At 39.7% G+C, this 19,258-nt stretch overlaps 1 protein-coding gene across 4 annotated transcripts in view; it reads left to right on the top strand.

Moving 5' to 3' along the window:
- Positions 1–19,258, top strand: part of TOGARAM1 (TOG array regulator of axonemal microtubules 1) — an 84,276-nt gene that overhangs the window by 39,908 nt on the left and 25,110 nt on the right. For all 4 annotated transcript variants that reach the window (XM_084632647.1, XM_084632649.1, XM_084632648.1 and 1 more), the window contains exons 11-17: positions 1,742–1,910; positions 2,234–2,368; positions 4,909–5,062; positions 6,503–6,608; positions 6,980–7,215; positions 16,364–16,522; positions 16,829–16,955. In XM_084632647.1, the coding sequence (XP_084488773.1) occupies positions 1,742–1,910; positions 2,234–2,368; positions 4,909–5,062; positions 6,503–6,608; positions 6,980–7,215; positions 16,364–16,522; positions 16,829–16,955 (1,086 nt within the window). The remainder of the gene's footprint in view (positions 1–1,741; positions 1,911–2,233; positions 2,369–4,908; positions 5,063–6,502; positions 6,609–6,979; positions 7,216–16,363; positions 16,523–16,828; positions 16,956–19,258) is intronic.

The following is a 19,258-nucleotide window of genomic DNA, read 5'->3' as shown; positions in this document are numbered from 1 at the left end:
AAGTGTCACTAGTGAATATAGTTTTATGTTCTCCAGATTCTGGTAAATAAATGTTTGATTCAAGTACAGCCATCGATATCTCAGGTGGCTGGTAATGGAACACAGAGCTTTTTATTTCTAGGTCTCTGGTCTAATTCCAGCACAGGCTAGAGACTAAAGCTGAGTGAATAATGAGGAATCATTTGTCAATATCCTGATGTCCTCTGAACAAGATATTGCTTTGTCAGTTTGCACGCTTTTAGTAAACATTTATGTGAATAGTTTTGTTTGTACAAATGTTCACACAAAGTTGTCTTTAGACCTGAAATAGAGATTTATTTTATTTCTTCAGTCTTTTTATGACTATTCAAACAGATTAAAGGGCTAAATTTGGTGAAGGAATTCAATTGGTTGTTGCAAATGTTCAATTCAATGCAGTTGTTTGTTCAGCTGTAGCAGGTACTGAAATGTATCAACATCACAAAATAGCCATTAAAATTGTTACTAATTAGCATTTTTTGTTAACACTCTGAGCAAAGAGACCAAGGATTGAAGGGACATGGAGAATGAATTTCCCACTAGCCCCTAAGGTAGTCCCTTCCTTTCATGATCAGGATATTTTGGCAAGGCAGTGTGAGGAACCAGCTGCTGTTACTGACCATCATCTGTTGTGTGGACAAAGAGAGGACTGCAGTTTGCAGACTTTTAATCCAACACCATTCATAAACCATACATTCCCTGTAAATAATCTTGTCTCAGTGTCTTCACTGTGGAGAGATTTTATGAAGAGCTGTGCTGCTACTTACATCTTGTTCAACTTTCCTATGACTTTGAACATTAATATTTATTTGTATAAAATAACACAAGGTAAAGATACTTCTTCAAAAGGAAAATCACACTTCTTCCTGAAAATGCATGTCAAGTAACCTCTAAGATTGCTAAAATTTAAAGAAATTAATGACCATTTATTTGTTTTCTCACTTTGTTTAATCTGTGCACTTGACTGCACTTTTAATAGTCAGTTTCACTATTTCCTTATAGATAAGGGAGAAAATTACAAACTGAAAATACTCCTGGACTTTAAGGCCAAAAGGGACCATAGTGATCATCTAATCTGACCTTCTGCACATCGCAGAACCTCACTTGCCCACTTCTTCAATAGGCCCATATCCTTTGGCTGAGTTACTAAAGTCCTCAGATCTTGGTTTAAAGAGTTCAAGTTAAAGAGAATCCACCATTTACCTTTAAACATAAAACGGGGGATCACAAGAACCCTTAAAGTGATTTTTAAAATAATCAGGTCACACAGTTTGAAGATTGCTCTATCAAAAAATTGATAGTTTAAAAAAAATTCAAAAAATTGACGTTGGGCCGGACTCCAAACCCTTTACTCAGATTAGTAACTAGTTATTCACACATGTAGTACCATGAAATCTAGGGGTTCACAGTCCTGCTCCCCCTAATAACTTAATTATTCATAGATTACCATGAGGGATTATTTCTGTGCTGCAAAGAGTCTCATACTCATTTTACATGGTATAAGTAGCCCACACTGCTCACAGTGCATAGAGGTAAGCACATGCACAAGTCTTTACAGGATTGGGTCCCAAATTAGCGTAAATAATTCCCAAATGCCCTGTGGAGTAGTAGTAGAAATTGTGAGCCCCTTTGTTTAGCAAAGAAGATTCCCAGTGCTAAGTTATTGACTGAACTATTTCAGTTCAATTACATTTTACAGTGGGACTTTTCCTGTTTGGTGCAGATGAAAGTTGCCATGTCAAAATCTGCCCGGGATAAGATGAGGCAGAAGAAGAAAGAAGAAAAAGAACAGAGTCATAAAGAACATCAGGAAGTCAATGATGTGGAAAAAAAGGAACAAAATCCCTGGGAACGATTGAGACACAGTGAACCAGAGAAAATGGCAACAGAAAGTAATGTTTAGTATTTTGTCAATTTAATGGCATACTATTAAATGGTGTTGACTAAGTATGTTCTAAATCTGGTATAATAACACTAATTATTTAAGGTTATGACTGCCCAAAATGACATCAGGTATTACTGAAATTTTAGGCTACAGTGTAATCTCCTTTGTGAGTTTATTTGTTGTTGGGTATAAAATACTAACAATAATAAGGATGGAATTTATGACTGATAAGTTAACTGTTTCTGAGATCTTTATAGAGTACAGCATAGTACTAAGAAATAGCGACCTCTTCTCTTTTTCTGATTTTCCTGTTCTTTCTCTGTTTTGTAGGTTTAAGTTTTTATGGAGATGTGTTAATAACATCCAAGAATGAGTTGTTATCTTTTGAAGATGTTGCCTTCAGTACTCCACTAAAAAGAACATCCAGTTTAAGGCAGACACAGTCTTCAGTCTTGCTAGATTCAGGTAAGCTGTTACAGTTAATTAAATGTAAAACACTGTATTAAAGTGTTTGGATGCTGGCAGATGAGACAAACCCATAGTGTAATCAGTCTTAATATGATTTATTTTAAAACTGAAGGGCTAATGTGCAAAGTTGTGTATGCCCTTACATTTTAGTTCGGTGCTAGCTACCACTTCTTATTACTAACGTTACAGAGAATAAACCTACATTTTGCAGGTATAAAACAACACTTCTAATGCATTTTTCACATCTCCATCTTCCTTTGTGGAAGAGGCAGATACATATCCCAAAACTGAAAGCAGTTACAAATACAGTTTTTACTAAAAGATTGAAACCCACGTTAAAATACTCTATCCCCAAAGAGATAACATTGAGTCAGGATTTTATGCTGTGGGTGTTAACCGGATGGAGGGAAAAAGACACATACATCACGTGAAAGTTTGGCCCTGTTGAAGTGAATGGCAAAACTCCCACTGACCTCAAATAGAGCTAGGATTTCACCCAAAGTTTATCATATGATAATTGCTAATTTAGCAAAACAGCACTAAGGCTTAGATGCTAAAGTTGCATCCCTGACACCAGCTAAGGCACTCAGGTCCTGATCCTACAAAGACTTACACATCTGCTTATACTTAAGTACATGAGTAATCCCATGTAATTTACATGTAATCAGTAAAAATTAAGCACATGCGACTGAAGCCTTAGATGCTATACTTATGAGTGTAGAATAAATATACCTAAAAACATAACCGTCACTTTAGCTCCCTAGTCCCTGACTCTCTTTACTCAAGATAACTGAGAAGCTGCACAGAGGTTGTAAGAATCATTATTGGGTGGAGGGTTCTAGGATTTTTTTTTTTTGTGATAGGACTTCCATGGCAAAGCTCAGTCTGAGTAACTTCTTCCAGAATAGCACACCGCCATTTTCTCCTAAAGTTTATTGTGTTTGTTCCTGAGCAGGGCAGGCCTGCCATCCTGATGTTTTTAGCTCTTCATATATTATCTCATTCCTAACATGCCATGATGAAGACAGAGCAATGGTGCAGCTGCAGCTCAATTCTGCTGCTGTCAGCTCCCTAAATTTCTGCAAAATTCTGCTCCAATCCAGCCCAGTTGGGGGTTACAACAAGCTGGGAGATTCTATAGTGTTTGCCAACTGTCAGTGGTCCCCAGGGACCCTCCAGTAAATATGGATAGTCAGAGTGCCGTGCACAGGGGACTGCAGGAGAGGTGGCATAGGAACCAACTATCCCGACTACATTGACTACAAGCAGTTTGTTCCGTTTGCACTGCAATGTGAGCAGAATGGTGCTGAGGCTCTAATTCAGGGAGTGTGCAGGGTCACTAGTTTTTGATTACCTTACCAAAGGAGCAAGAGTTGAAGATGATTAGATGTCTGACCTGCAAGGAAAATAAAATTTTAAGCAAGTTATTTTTGGGTCACTAAATTGGTCGCTGCTCCCTTGAAATATTTTTCATCTAGAGTTTGGCAAATAGTGACATTTAAAATGCTACTGGCATTTCACCCCCCCCCCCCCAGTGACTCAAAAAATATTTAATGGAGTAAAAACAAAGTTTAAAAAAAAACCCCTAGATACTGTATGTCAGTTTAAGGAAAGTTTAACTCTGATACAGTTAAAATGTCTGATAGAAAGCCCTTCAAACTGGAGGCTTATAGTTGCTATGCTGTTAGTTCTTTAGACATTATCAATCGGCTACAACAGTAGCAACACAGAAACTAACAAACAAATGCATTTTGGATTATGAAATAATTTAGAAATTCTTCTTTCTAGTTTGCTAGTAAAACATATTGAAAATCTACAGCTGTCTTTGCAATTATAGGTAGTGTGATACAGATAAATTGAATTTGAGCAATAGCTCATTAAAATTTAAAATAATGATTTGCTAACAGTAAAATTCAAAGGAATGATTCAGTGGTGTTAATTATATCTGCTGGGAACATTTAATTGGGGAATTCATGTATTTTTATGAAAGCATAGCTTGGAACATTAGAGATTTCTGGGGAGCTGTTCAATCCTTAGGCCAAGATTTTGTTGCCTCTCCAAACTATAGAACCAAATATCTGTTTATATCAGAAAAGTGTGTAATTGAGAAACAGCACGTCATTTCTTCTGAACTCTGGAAAAATTCTGAGCTACAGGTATATAAATAATTTTCAAATTAGACTTCTAAATAAATTCAAATGCAGGCAGTATCCTTCTTAGGTTTGCCCACATTATCTTTGAATGCATCTGTTTCTCCTTGTAAAACCCTGCATTTGTGTGTGCAGTTCAAGTTAACAGTCTTCAAAGTGAGTGCCTGTGTGCACAAATTTTCATTTACATGCACCAAATGGTGCACTTGCAAATGTTGTGGGTGTAATTGTGGTGATCTTTTTGAAAAATCAGCCCTTTAGCAATAGTAATCTGTCCAGACACCAGCTTTCGTGTAGCTAACTACATTCATGTCTTACTGCTAGTCATTTTCTTCATGTTCTGAAGATAGTCAGTGATTATTGCTTAAACACTTCATGATTTGACAGATGAAACATCTCCTGGACTGAGAGGGCAGTATAAGGATCGGACCCCATCAGTCACACATAGTCCAGAGATAATGGATCCATCAGAGTTGCGACCCTTTTCAAAACCTGAAACAGCATTGACAGAAGCATTGCGACTTTTAGCTGATGATGACTGGTGTGTATATACACATACACATACACATACACATACACATGGAATCTGATTATAATTTGCAGCATTTATGTTAATACTTATTTTAAAAAAATGAAATGTACATAACTTTTTTTAACCAAAAAGCTAAGTCTGTTTAGTAAAACATAAGAAAAGAGGGCAAGTCCTCATGGTTGCAAAGAAAATATTGAAAAAGTGAACCAGGCATAACCATCGGAGTGATGCCTGCCTGAGTTTGCAGACAGCCTGAGACAACAGCTCTGTGAGGTGGGACGGGCATCTCAGTGGGTTGTTAATTCCAAGACACAGTGTGCTGCGGAGCTCCCAACCAACATCATTGTACTGTTCCAGATGTGAGGATGGGCCCCTGCTGATACTCCAGAGATGAGCAGTGGCATTGGCGTATTGGCCCCTTTCTTGCCTCTCTTGGAGTCGGGGGAGGAAGGGCACATTGTGATGTACCTGCAGCCCCGTCTTGTCTTAATCCAGCCCTGCTACCGTCTGTACCACGGAATATTTTTGCGAGAGCTTCTAGTTTAAATTATTGCTGTTTTTGGAAACAAAGTTTGTATTCACTATTTGTTTCCTGAATAATCCCGATGGTTGTGCTACTTAGACACAGAATCAAAGGCAGGGCTGGAAGGGACCTCAAGAGGTCATCTAGTCCAGTGTTTCTCAACCTTTTTGATAGCAGGGACCGGCTTTCTGCCTTCCTAAACTATGTCAGGGAAATCTCAGGGACTGGTACTGGTCCAAGGACCAGTTGTTGAGAAACACTGCTCTAGTTCATCCCGCTGTGCTGAGGCAGGACCAAGTAAACCTCGACCATCCCTATCTGACCTACTCTTAAAAACCTCCAATGACGGGCACTCCACAACCTTGCTAGGAAGGTTCCAGAGTTTAACTGTCTTTATAGTTAGAAAGTTTCCTGATATCTAACCTAAATCTCCCTTGTTGCAGATTAAGCCCATTACTGCTTCTCCTACCTTCAGTGGACATGGAGAGCAGTTGATCACCATCCTCTTCATAACAACCCTTAAAGTATTGGAAGACTGTTATCAGGTCCCCCCCTCAGTCGTCTTTTCTCAAGACTAAATATGCCCAGGTTTTTTAACCTTTCTTCATAGGTCAAGTTTTCTAAACCTTCTGTAATTTTTATAAAATTCTCTGGGCTCTCGCCAGTCTGTCCATGTCTTTTCTAAAGTGTGGCCGCTAGAATTGGACACGGTGCTCCAGCAGAGGCCTGACCATGCTGAGTAGAGCAGGACATACAACGGTCCTGTTAATACACCCCATATGGATATTAGTCTTTTTTGCAACTGCAGCACATTGTTGACTTATATTCAATTTGTGATCCACTGTCACCCCAGACATTCTAGTTATCTGCTGTCTCTGTGGTTTTTGTGAGATACTGCTTTTAATTTAAATATTTATTTTATAAAGGGAGAAGAAGATTGAAGGACTGAACTTTGTTCGATGTTTGTCTGCTTACCATGCTGATGTGTTGACTGGAAAGCTGCATGAAACAAGTCTGGCTGTAGTTCAAGAGGTTACATTTTCATATAAAAATCTTATGCCAAAAATGTTGTTTTGATAGGAGTGAGGTAAACATTTGAGTGGTGAGGTGTTACGTTCAGTTGCTGCTATTTTCTTTATGTTGGCCAGCTTTGAAAGGATGGGTGCAGTTTTGTAAAGCAGCCTGTATTTGGGATATTCAGTAGTTTTTAAATTTGCTTGAAAGCTGTGAAAGTTAAGATCTAACCTGATATCATTTTGATATGTTATGCATATTAACTCCCACACATCAGGAATCAAAATGAGAATTTCTCTTTTTCTAAATGACTAAAAGTTTACCAACAGGAAAATAAAATTAAGTTTTACTACTTACACATTGTTTGTTTGGGTTTTTCTTGTTTGCAGGTTAAGAATTTACGCTCTGGTGTTTCCCGAGCTGCTGTGGTCTGTTTAGGGGATTTGTTCACCTACCTGAAAAAGAGCATGGATCAAGAACTAGACAGTACTGTAAAAGTCCTGTTGCACAAAGCCGGAGAATCCAACACCTTTATAAGGGAAGACGTAGACAAAGCATTGAAGGCTATGGTTAATAATGTGACTCCAGCACGAGCACTTTGTTCTCTTATAAATGGAGGTCAAAGGTAATTCATAAAGAGCTTGTAATGAAATAACTAAGAACAAATTCAGTGCATCACATAAGGCACTTAATTTTTCTTATCAAAGCAGAACATTCAAAATGAAATACTCCAGCCTTGCAAAACCCTGCTTATCCAGAGTAATGTTTTTTGGCAGTCAAGTGAAATGTAAGATTTTTTTCCATTATCATGGTAAAAGGTAGATTAGTAAAATTTGTGCCTAGTTGGTACATCTTATGATAGTTTTGTAAGACTGCAATAATCTGTAGTAGTGTTCATTGCCATGTTCTTGAGAAGCCTGATAACACTCATTGTCTTTTGGCAGAGCTTATTTAATTCATCCTCCTCTGTCACTTATTTTGCTGTCATAAACCTTTTTCTTCAGCAGTTTTGGGAAAGTGTTTTTTTTTTCTACCTCTGAACACGTGTCTTGATTGATTTCCCAGTACTAAGACTGCACTTCTCTGAGTGGCTAACAAGCAGCTCTTTGTCTCTGCACAAAAATTTTGACTTCCTGCTTGGTCTTGGCATGAGTTTTCATACTATCAATCATTCTTTCTTGAGTACCTTAAACAAGACAACTTCTCTCCATCTCTTTTCATGATTTGAATCCTACTTCCTCCCCTCCACCACCAACCCCCCCCCCACATTTTTGGTAGAAAGTTTACTCGTTCCTTTTTTCGTTAAGCATATTATCTTCTGATCTTTTATATCCTCTATCCATCTTCCATCTATAGGACCTCTAATAGTTAGCTTCAGTCTCAGACATCCCTGCTAGTGATGTATACCTTTTTCGTCTCATTCTGTGATCTCTCTGCCTGCTTCTGGATATATATGAATTTTTCAATGCTAAGTCCTCCCTCTCCAGTGTCTCTGACAGTCACACTCCTTAACTCAAACTTTAACTTTGTCCCCAGCATTAAAAATCTTGGCTTTATTCGTGATTCTAGCCTTCCCCCCCCCCCCTACTTTTCTTCCTGGCAAGTTGGCCTGTCACAATCTCCAGAACGCTGCCAGAATCTGATTCTTTCTCTGCTGGAATCCTTATTTCTATGTCATTACTTCCCATAGGACTATTTTCAGAGTAACAGCCATGTTAGTCTGTATTCGCAAAAAGAAAAGGAGTACTTGTGGCACCTTAGAGGCTAACCAATTTATTTGAGCATAAGCTTTCGTGAGCTACAGCTCACTTCATCGGATGCATACTGTGGAAAGTGTAGAAGATCTTTTTATACACACAAAGCATGAAAAAATACCTCGCCCCACCCCACTCTCCTGCTGGTAATAGCTTATCTAAAGTGATCACTCTCCTTACAATGTGTGTGATAATCAAGGTGGGCCATTTCCAGCACAAATCCAGGGTTTAACAAGAACGTCGGGGGGGGGGGGGGAGGTAGGAAAAAACAAGGGGAAATAGGTTCCCTTGCATAATGACTTAGCCACTCCCAGTCTCTATTCAAGCCTAAGTTAATTGTATCCAATTTGCAAATGAATTCCAATTCAACAGTCTCTTGCTGGAGTCTGGTTTTGAAGTTTTTCTGTTGTAATATCGCAACTTTCATGTCTGTAATCGCGTGACCAGAGAGATTGAAGTGTTCTCCGACTGGTTTATGAATATTATAATTCCTGACATCTGATTTGTGTCCATTTATTCTTTTACGTAGGGACTGCCCTACTTCAGTCTCTCTGATCACGCGATTACAGACATGAAAGTTGCGATATTACAACAGAAAAACTTCAAAACCAGACTCCAGCAAGAGACTGTTGAATTGGAATTCATTTGCAAATTGGATACAATTAACTTAGGCTTGAATAGAGACTGGGAGTGGCTAAGTCATTATGCAAGGGAACCTATTTCCCCTTGTTTTTTCCTACCTCCCCGCCCCCCCCTCGGCTGACGTTCTTGTTAAACCCTGGATTTATGCTGGAAATGGCCCACCTTGGTTATCATACACATTGTAAGGAGAGGTTTCAGAGTAGCAGCCGTGTTAGTCTGTATTCGCAAAAAGAAAAGGAGGACTTGTGGCACCTTAGAGACTAACCAATTTATTAGAGCATAAGCTTTCGTGAGCTACAGCTCACTTCCTCAGATGCATATCGTGGAAACTGCAGCAGGCTTTATATATACACAGAGAATATGAAACAATACCTATTCCCACCCCACTGTCCTGCTGGTAATAGCTTATCTAAAGTGATTTCCAGCACAAATCCAGGTTTTCTCACCCTCCACCCCCCCAAGGAGAGTGATCACTTTTAGATAAGCTATTACCAGCAGGAGAGTGGGGTGGGGGGAGGTATTTTTTCATGCTTTGTGTGTATAAAAAGATCTTCTACACTTTCCACAGTATGCATCCAATGAAGTGAGCTGTAGCTCACGAAAGCTTATGCTCAAATTGGTTAGTCTCTAAGGTGCCACAAGTCCTCCTTTTGTTTTTTCATAAGACTATTGTAATTCCCTGACTAAACTTCTGGGGGTACAAAATACTGCCTCCCAGGCTGTGGGGGAAAAATGTTCCAATTGCTTATCCCTCAGTTAAGCCAAGACTTGTAATTTGGTGTCCAACAAGAAAATGTGGTTTGTCCTGAATTTGGTCTGTGATCTCGTTCTCTCTGGTAAATTAAAATAACACATGGTATCTGCTGTGATTGGCTAAAGACATTGCTCTGCATTGCTTGTCCTGATCTGGGCTACTGTGACAGTTTCTCATTTCTGTTCTCTTGTTTTTAGTGTCTTTGACTTTTGCTTGATCTTATTTTTAGTTGTATCCTTGCTTTACTGTAATTAGAAAATGCCCCTGCACCATTTGTTTCCTACTTTTACTTGGAACTGAGACTGTGCAATCAGGCATTTCAGATTCAGATAAAGTTTATAATCCCCCTCCTCCCCCCACAAAAAAAAAAGAAAAGAAAATCATTCTAGTTTGAAAGCTAGGTCTGAGCATTCAGAATAGCCCTAGATTAGTCTTGCAGTAGTGCTGCCTGTTGTTGAGTGATACTGGTGGAGAGAGTCACAGGTATGTTTTGTTCCTGGTTATCCATCAGGCCAGTAGAAAATAGATTGCGGGCTCTGGAAAGCATTTTCACTTGAGCGGTTTCCTCACCTATGTCAAGTCTTGGAATGTACTGCGCTGCATATATGTGCATGGGCTTGTTTTGATTAGAGGAAGGACCACGACCTGAAGAAGAGTTCTGTGTGGCTCGAGAACTTGTCTCTCTCTCCAACAGAAGTTGATCCAATAAAAAATACCACCTCATCCACCTTGTTTCTCTAATATCCTGGGACAAACATGGCTACAACTCCACTGCATACCTCTAAACTGTCATTCATTATAATTTAATTTTAGAGGGCAACCACTGATATAGGTCACTTTGCTTTTGCTTAGTACCTTTACAGACTAGTTTGGCAGATTGTCAGTTTACACACTGACATAATGAGCCTTTAAAAAGAACCAAAAACACTAGGCTGCTGTCTCAGTCCAGGCATTGAAATTATGTCACTGGTTGTTGCCATAGCTTGGTAAATCTGGCATCCATATGTAAAATTGCAACTTCAAGAATATAGAATGACCATTCTGCAGCTTTGCTTTTAGAGGCCTGTAAAGACTTCCCCATCAAATTTGCCCATCCCTGATACATTTTCAGATCCTTAAGTCAGAATTGTCTGTTTGTGCTGAGAGTTCCAGTATAGCATCTTAAACTAGAGATCGAGTTCTTCAGAAGTTAAAGGAGACTTCAGTCACAGTGATGATTAAACTCATCGTGAAATACTTGCTACTCTGGTAACAAGAATTTTTAATAAGTGTATCCGGAGGAGTACCATATGGTGGAGAATAGGTAATGTTGTACCTTTGTTTAAGAAAGGGGGAAAAGTTGGTCTGGGCAATTAAAGACCCATTAATCTGACGTCAGTAGTTTACAAAGCTTTAGAACAAATTGTGAAGGAAAGAATAATTAAATTAATGGCGGTAAAGGGGATGTGATGCAACATGGGTTTAGCAAAGGTAGATCCTGCCAGACTAACCTGATTGCTGTCTTTGAGAAAATAACTGATTGGTTTTTTGGTTTTTTTTTTAGATAAGGAAAGTGCAGGAGCTCTAATGTACTTAGACTTCAGTAAAGCATTTGACATGGAACCACATGGGAAACCCTTAGTTAAATTAGGGAAGATGGGAATCAGTACAAGAACTGTAGGGCAGATGAAGAAATGGCTCAAGAGGAGAAAGCAATGGGTTGTGCTGAAAGGTGTTATCAGAGTGGAGGGAGGTTACTAATGGATTGGTCTTGGGATCAGTCTTATTCAATATTTGTATTAAATGACTTTGGCACAAGAAGTAGTAGTGTGCTAAAAAAATTTGCTGTTACACAGTTAGGAGTTATTGTCAGAACAGAAGGGGATTGGAATATTGTATAGGAAAATGTGGAGAGGCAGAAACAGGATGAAATTCAGTAGTACAAGGTCATGTAGGATTGGATGAATTCTGTGACAAGCCTGGGGGCTCATCAGATGGAAGCAACAGAAGAGGAGAGAAGCCTGGGTGTGTGGGTCGATCATAGGATAACTATGAGCCACCAATGTGATGCAATTGTGAAAAAGGCATAGCCAATTCTAGGATGTATCGGGCAAGGCATTTCCGGTAGATAGAGAAGTATTAATGTCATTGTACAAGGTACTGGTGTAACACTCATTTGAAATACTGGGTAAAATTCTGGTCATCCATGTGCAATAAAGATGAATTCCAGCTGGAAAAACTGCAGAGAAAAGTTACTAGGATGATCAGGGAACGTAGGGCCTGTCTGATGAGAGGAGACTAGTAAAGCTTGACTTCTTTAGTTCAGCAAAAAAGAAGGTTGAGAAGGGATCTGATTGCTCTCTATAAACACGTTAGCGGCCGAACACCAGGGAGATGAAGATGAGCTATTTAAGCTAAAGGACAATGATGACTCAAGAACAAATGGGTATAAATTGGCTATGAACAAATTCAAGCCGGAAATTAGAAGGTTTCTAGTCATCAGAGGAATGAGGTTCTGGAACAGCCTCCAGTAGTAGTTGTCGGGGGGGAAACAACTTAATTTAGTTTTAAGAGAGAGCTGGACAAACCTGAGTGCTATTGTATGATAGGATTGCTTGTAATGGGGTGGAGTAGGGCTCAACATCCCTGAGACTCAGTGCTGGTTTATAACTTATGTTCCTAAAAGCCCATGTGCTTCAGGGTTTCAGCCAGCCACATGCAGAGGTCAGAAGGGATTTTTTTTGGCCCCTCCCCATTCCCCAGATGTATTCTGGGTTTGTTTGGGATTATATTATCTCCTTCCTCTAAATCATCAGGGATAGCCATAGCTGGAGATGGGAGATTGGATAGGGAAGGCCAGGGCTCTGAGGTGGTACTGTGCATTTTCTCTCTCAGGTGCTTGGCTGGCTGGTTCTTGCTCACATGCTCAGGGTCTAACTGATCACCACATGTGGAGTTGGGAAGGAATTTTCTTCCAAGTCAGATTGTCAGTGACATTAGGTTTCTTTGCTTTGTTTTGTTTTCCTCTGAAGCATGTGGGTGCAGGTCACTTTCCAGGATTATCTGGCTATATCTCAATTCCGGGCCATTGCGAGGACCTCAGTCCCTCCTGTTCCCTGCCTGCTTGTGGCACAGAACAGTCTAGTCTCCTGTGGGCTGTAATAAATTGGTCTAATTTCAGTTGTTGGATTTAATGTGTGGGGGGAGGGACTGGGGGGATGATGGTGGTGATGGTGACCTGTGTTGTACAGGAGGTTAGACTGGATGATCTGGTGGTCCCTTCTGGCCTTGAACTCGACTCTGACTTCTGCTGTGACAGAGTTTTTGCAATACGAGTAATAGTCCCTATTTTTATCATTGCTTTCAATGTGTTCTGACCTGAATGGCAACCCAATCTACATAGTGCATACTTCCCAGATAAATCAGTAGCCTCCAAGGCATCAGAAAAAAACTTGGAGTTGTCATCCCCTCAAGACTTATACAGTAAAATTTCAAAATGTCTTTCAATATAACCTTCAACATAATCTTCAGCACTTTTAAGATAAGGACAAGAATTCTTTAACATCCAGAGTAGGTAGCTCATGGTTGTGGATGATGCATTGCACAGCAATATGAATATCTTGTCTAAATTTGGCCTCTGAACTGTCTGAACAGTACATATTCACTACTGCACTGTCTAAGTTTAGGTCAAGTTACAACTGATCCACAACTCGGAAGGCTGTTTTTATTCCCTGTATGATACTATTAGCTGCCCACATTCCAAGTCTATTATGTCAGCAAAGAGAGTATAAGGTTCCCTATCCTGAGCAAATTTGATATATGCTGACACTTTCTCAGTGACAGCTTTCAGCACAGTATATCAATAAGCACAGTAATAAATCTACTTTTTGGTATACTTTTTCTGAGACATTTTTTGCCAAAAGACGTTGTGGGTACCTCTGTGAGTGGGTGTTTATCCATGGTTAGACCACTTGTGCCTTGCGAGTTGGAGTATTTCAATTTTAGAGATTTTAAAATCATGTCTAGCATCTGTGTAAACAGGGTTAAACAAGAGCCACCCTTGGAATCTCCTTGTGCTACATTTTATATAGAGTAATTGCAGCTTCTTGAGAACAGAATGTTTTCTGCTACCATGCATTTCACCCAAGCAGCAGAGCAGTTGTGAACATATAGGGAATCTGGAAAGGCTTTACATCTCCTTGCAAGAGCATTGCCATTATCACAAACCTTTTCATGCTTTCTGCAAATTAAAACAAAACATTCAATCTTTTTGACATGAAAACCATGTCTGCTCGGGAAGCGTTTTAGGTCTAAGTTTCTCATGTTCTTTATACTCTTCTGTAACATGTGCTTTAAATTTAGTTGGCCAGGCTTTCAGATGGAATTTTGAACACCCCATCCTGCCGCCCCCCAGAAAGAGCAATTGATCCAAATATTGACAATTTTAAAAAATGAAGTCTGTCTACATAATTTTATAAAAACGTGTTTTAAATAGTGTGTAAATCAAGGATATCTTTGTTAATCTTGGTTGGCTCTGGCATCAGCAGTTAAATTTGGAATTACAAGATTGTAGGGTTACCCGCTTAATTTAGAGGAGGCCATCTCCCACTTAAGATCAAATCAAATTGTATTTTTGCAGTTTCAGTAAGTAATCAAGTTGTAGTATGTTTTGTCTGGGTTAGGCAGTTTACACTATTGTTTACATTTTTGGCAAACATAATGATCTTTGAACTATGGGACTGCAGCTTACAGTCTTTGCGCTTCCTCATAAAATCTGAGAAACTCTGTCTTGCAGCAGCTGCATTGCTGCCAAGTTTGCAAGACTCTACATTGCAATTAGACACCTGTGGCTGGCCCATCAAATACCTAGACTGCAATTAAATAGGCCCTAAGCCTAAGCCCTGCAAGCCCGAGTCACTGGGCACAGAACAGCCGCAGGTTTTTATTGCAATGTAAATATACCCGAAAACTTGCTACACAGACTAGTGTCGCTGGAAAATTAAACTGTTGCTCGCTTTTGAACCATCTGGCTATCTGAAAAGCTCACCTCAGTCACCACAGACCACTGATCCAAGCACTAACAGACGGGGCCTTCAAACTGCTTCAGCCTCAGTCAGGCCCCAGGGCATTTCTTGTGTAACTGCCATCAACTAGGTCCATTACCTTCACTCTGACTGGGGGCTCTGTTCTATTGCTTTGCTCAGCCACTTCTTGTCCTTTTGTGCCAGAGTCCGCCCCACCCTTTGCACCACTCCCACTCTCCTCTCTGAGGATGGGCAGCTCAGCTGCTGTGCCTAATATCACTTAGCCCGTCTCTTCCATTGCTGCATTGTCTGACAGGCAGAATGATGCTTTTACTTGTCTAGGAGCACTTCTGTTTAGCCTGGTCTTCCAGACCATAGGACTTTTTGCTTGCTGGTGCTGCGACATTACTCTTGCTCTTACATATTGCATCTTCCCCTGCAACTCTGTCACTTAGACTCCTATCAAGTGCCAAATCCACTTAAAAATTGCCCTCTTAATCTTGATAGCATTCCATAGATTCTCTCCAATCTGTCACTTGATCTATTCCCTTCCCTACCTGCTCGCTAAGTTTCTCCATCCTGGATCTAGTCTTTGTCTTTCCCCTCCAGTCCATGCAATAGGAATTGCTCTTCTGCTTGTGTTGTACTTCCGCCAAGCCCACAAGTCGCTTCTTTCCTTTAAGTCTCTCTTCTAAACGTCCTTTTTCTCTTTAGCATGTGACTGACAAGTTATATATGTATTGTTAGAATGTCGCACTGCTCTGTTCACAGCTAAGGTTTGTAAGTGCTGTACTAGCCCCAATATCAAATTTCTGTTTGGAGGCTAAAATAACGAAATGGGGAAGAGCGGTCTGAATATTCAGAATTACATGCGTCTAATTTGCGGTTGCACTTCCATGTATATACTTGGTAGTTTGGTGCATGCTTCTGAAATTTTGGGTGAGAATATTCTGTTTTATATTTGCATGCTGGCATCACCTCTGGTGGGAAAATACACTTGAGTGGAGTTTTTAAAGGATAATAAAAATGCTGATTTGTTTTGTTTTAAATGACTCTATAGATTGGTGTCCTTGTGTAGAATGTTTCAGAGCACAATAATTTGTTGCTAATAAAATTAGTGACTATATGTTGGAAGGTATGTTTCTTACTATTCATCTTTAAAATAGATTATTTTTAAATTAATATTCACTTTGCTCAAAAAGGATGCTTTTAAAAGTAATGTTTTCCATCAGCATTTGCAACCTGGTTGTTGTAGCGCTGTGCCAATGAGGGCTAGAAAGTAAAAATAACTTGAAACAAAAGCAAAATGTATTCTTCTATTTTAATTGTGCATTCTAGTGTGTATGTGGTATGTATATGTTTAAGAATAAAATGAAGTTTTTAATCCAGCAGTCTCCCTTTAAAACATTTGGTGCCATGGAGTGGAAATGGACATCTCTTTGTATAAAGTTAAAATAAGTATCCAAATTTCAGCATTTGGTCAGTAGAGCAGAGTTGCAGCTTGAGTGGAAGAATTTAAAACACTTGGCTTTCAATAAACATTGAAAGAGTGAGAAAATATAGGTTAGCCCTTTCCATGGGTTGTTAGTGACCATTTGTATCTTACTGTTTTTTCTCTAGTCATTTGCACACTGCAGTGAGAAGATGCACAGCCCAGCACTTATCAGATGTGGTGGAACGAATGGGACCGGGACGGATATTATCTGGAATTAAGGATGTTACTGACAGGATTTTACCTGCTGTAGCCAGATTTGCACAGGATGGCTCACAAGAAACAAGGTCAGTAGGTAGTAGTATTACTTTATATATAGCAAATAACTGTTCCAGGTGGAAATGAAAGATTATTTTCATTCTTTAACTTGCTAAACTTGCTTTTTTTCACCTTTTCATGCGCCTAAATTAGCTTCTCTTGAGTGTGGTTTCTTTGGAGGAGGTGGTGAGGGCATATGAATATCTGAAGGTCTTTCTGCACTTAGAAAATTTCATTTTAAGATATGTTCTATTGTGATCAATTAGACAGATGGTAATGGGCCAAATTTCCCTAATATTTCTAGGTTAATATGAAATGGTTTGCTTTGATTTTAGGTACTATGGTCGAAAGATGCTCTTCAGTATGATGACTCATCCAGACTTTGACAAAATGCTTGAAAAGTATGTGCCGTCTAAGGATTTACCTTACATTAAGGAGTCTGTCAGCAGTCTACGTCAAAAGGTATATGGAAAAGCTTTTGTCTAACAGGTTAGAAAAAAATAAATGTAGGGAGACTAAATGGCTTACGGATCTGTAAGGTGATACAAGGCCACTGGTCAGATGTACTTTTGAATACGGCCATTCCTCTGGGAACAAAGGGTATAAGCCATACCTTCCAGATAGAGCCGCTCCTGTAAAGCAGTGGCTCTGAAAAGGACTTGGGGTTCATGCTGGATAACCAACTGAACATAAGCTCCTAAAGCAGTGCTGTGGCTAAGAGGGTGAATGCAGTCCTTGGATGTATAAATGGGGATATAACAGGAAGGAGGTGGTATTACCTCTGTATATGGCATTAGTGAGACCATTACATGATACTGTGTTCAGTTCTGGTACCTGCGCTTGAAAAAAGATATTGAAAAACAGGAAGGGGTTCATGAAAGAGCTTCCAAAAATTATTTAAGGTCTGGAAAACATTTTGCAATGGGAGATTTCAGGTGCTCAGTCGTCTTTGCTTATTGAAGAGAAAGTTGAAAGAAGACTTGATCATGGTCTAAAAAGACCCTCACTCTGTGCAGGTAATCTCATACTAGAGGGTTATATAATTGAGCAGACAATGAGTAACAAATCCAACCGCTGGAAAAATTTAACAGTGATAGTATTTAACCATTAGAACAGATTGCGAGACGATAGATTATCCATCACTTAATGCCTTCAGTCAGGGTTGGATATCTTTCTAAAGGATATGTTCTAGTTCAAACACAAGTTATTGGGCACAGTGTAGGAATAACTGAATGAAGTTCTGTGGCCTACGTTATGCAGCAGGTCATATTAAATTATCATGATGGTCTCTTCTAGCTTTAAAAATCTGTGAACCTGCCGGTCATTGTTTCTAATCTGGCCAAAGTCAGTAGTACACAGCAATCTCTACTGCTGCGTAGCCTTGTGGAGAGTAGTCCACATCACACAAAGCACCATGGCAGTTGGTACTGAGTAATTGCTTGTTGACTGATTCAGTGGCAAGGCCAAAGACTGATCCTAAAAATTGCTGTGTCCTCTCTCTCTGCAAGAGATACTCCCGTCTGAAGAGAACGGAGGCATACATTTCACAGTGCAGTCTTGGGGAAGTTTGTAAGACTTCAGTATCCAGTGGTGTCAGTCTGACACCCTTCAAAAACAGCTAATGTGCATACCAATTTTTACAAAGGAAAAGACCGTGAAATACTTTCATCATTATTTATTAAATGCCATTTTTAGCAAGACCTAGTTCTGTACACATAAAAGTAAGTTAAAATACACAAACAAAATTATAATCCTCTTTAAATTCAAAGAGCAAACATATGGGTATAATGTAATAAAATAGTTAATAAGGGGCCAATAGAGGATATCTGGGATGGAAGTAATTTTTAGGTGCTTTTTTATAAGTAGGAAAGAGATGGATTGAGTTGGATCTGTGGTTGGGATGAGTCCCACACCATAATATCCACTGCAGCTAAGGCATGATTGCTGGCGTCAGACAGTGTTGGGATCCTTAAATGATGGGCAAGATGAGGCTCAAAGTTTCGAGGACAACCTTTAAAACCAGTTACCTTTATGGTCAGTCTGCCACTTCAGCGGCCAGTGTAAAGAATACAGAGACAGCATAATATGTTCACGTTGCTTAAACCTGAGTTGATGTGTTGCTGGCTCTGAACCAGGAACAAATGAAAGAGGAGACCTGCTAAAATGGAATTACAATAATCATGCCTCATGGTTAGGAAGGAGCGTGTTACTTTGCGGAGGGCACGTCAGAATAAGTAAGGGTGTAGGTTGCACAGATTACACAACCAGAATAGACACTTGGAAATCACCTCTGACCCATTTCATTGGAAAGGACCTGATCAAAAAGGACATTGGGGTATGTCTACACTTCAGCTAAAAACCCACAGCTGACTCAGGCTCACAGGGCTCGGGCTAAGGGGCTGTTTAATTGAGGTGTAGATATTCAGGCTTGAGCTGGAGCCTGAGCTCTGGGATCCTCTCACCTTGCAGGGTCTTCAAACCCAGGCTCCAGCCCATGCCTGAATATCTACATCACAATTAAATGGCCCCGAACCCTGAATCCTGTGAGGCTGAGTCAGCTGGCATGGGTCAGCCACATGGTTTTAATTGCAGTTTAGACATTCTCCAGGTTCCTTAATCTGGTCCACAACTTCTGAACAAGTTTCCTCAACAAACAGGCAGTTGAAACCTCCTATCAACAGCCTCCACCGAACAGGACAGGTTTCATTTTGCCAGAGTTTAAGATAAGGTAGGTTCAGCACAATTAGCTGGCTTTATTACCCAGA

The sequence above is a fragment of the Lepidochelys olivacea genome, assembly GCF_965140295.1.
Source record: "Lepidochelys olivacea isolate rLepOli2 genome assembly, chromosome: 6".
NCBI classification, from domain to species: Eukaryota; Metazoa; Chordata; order Testudines; family Cheloniidae; genus Lepidochelys; species Lepidochelys olivacea.
This window is presented reverse-complemented; position numbering and strand designations above follow the sequence as displayed.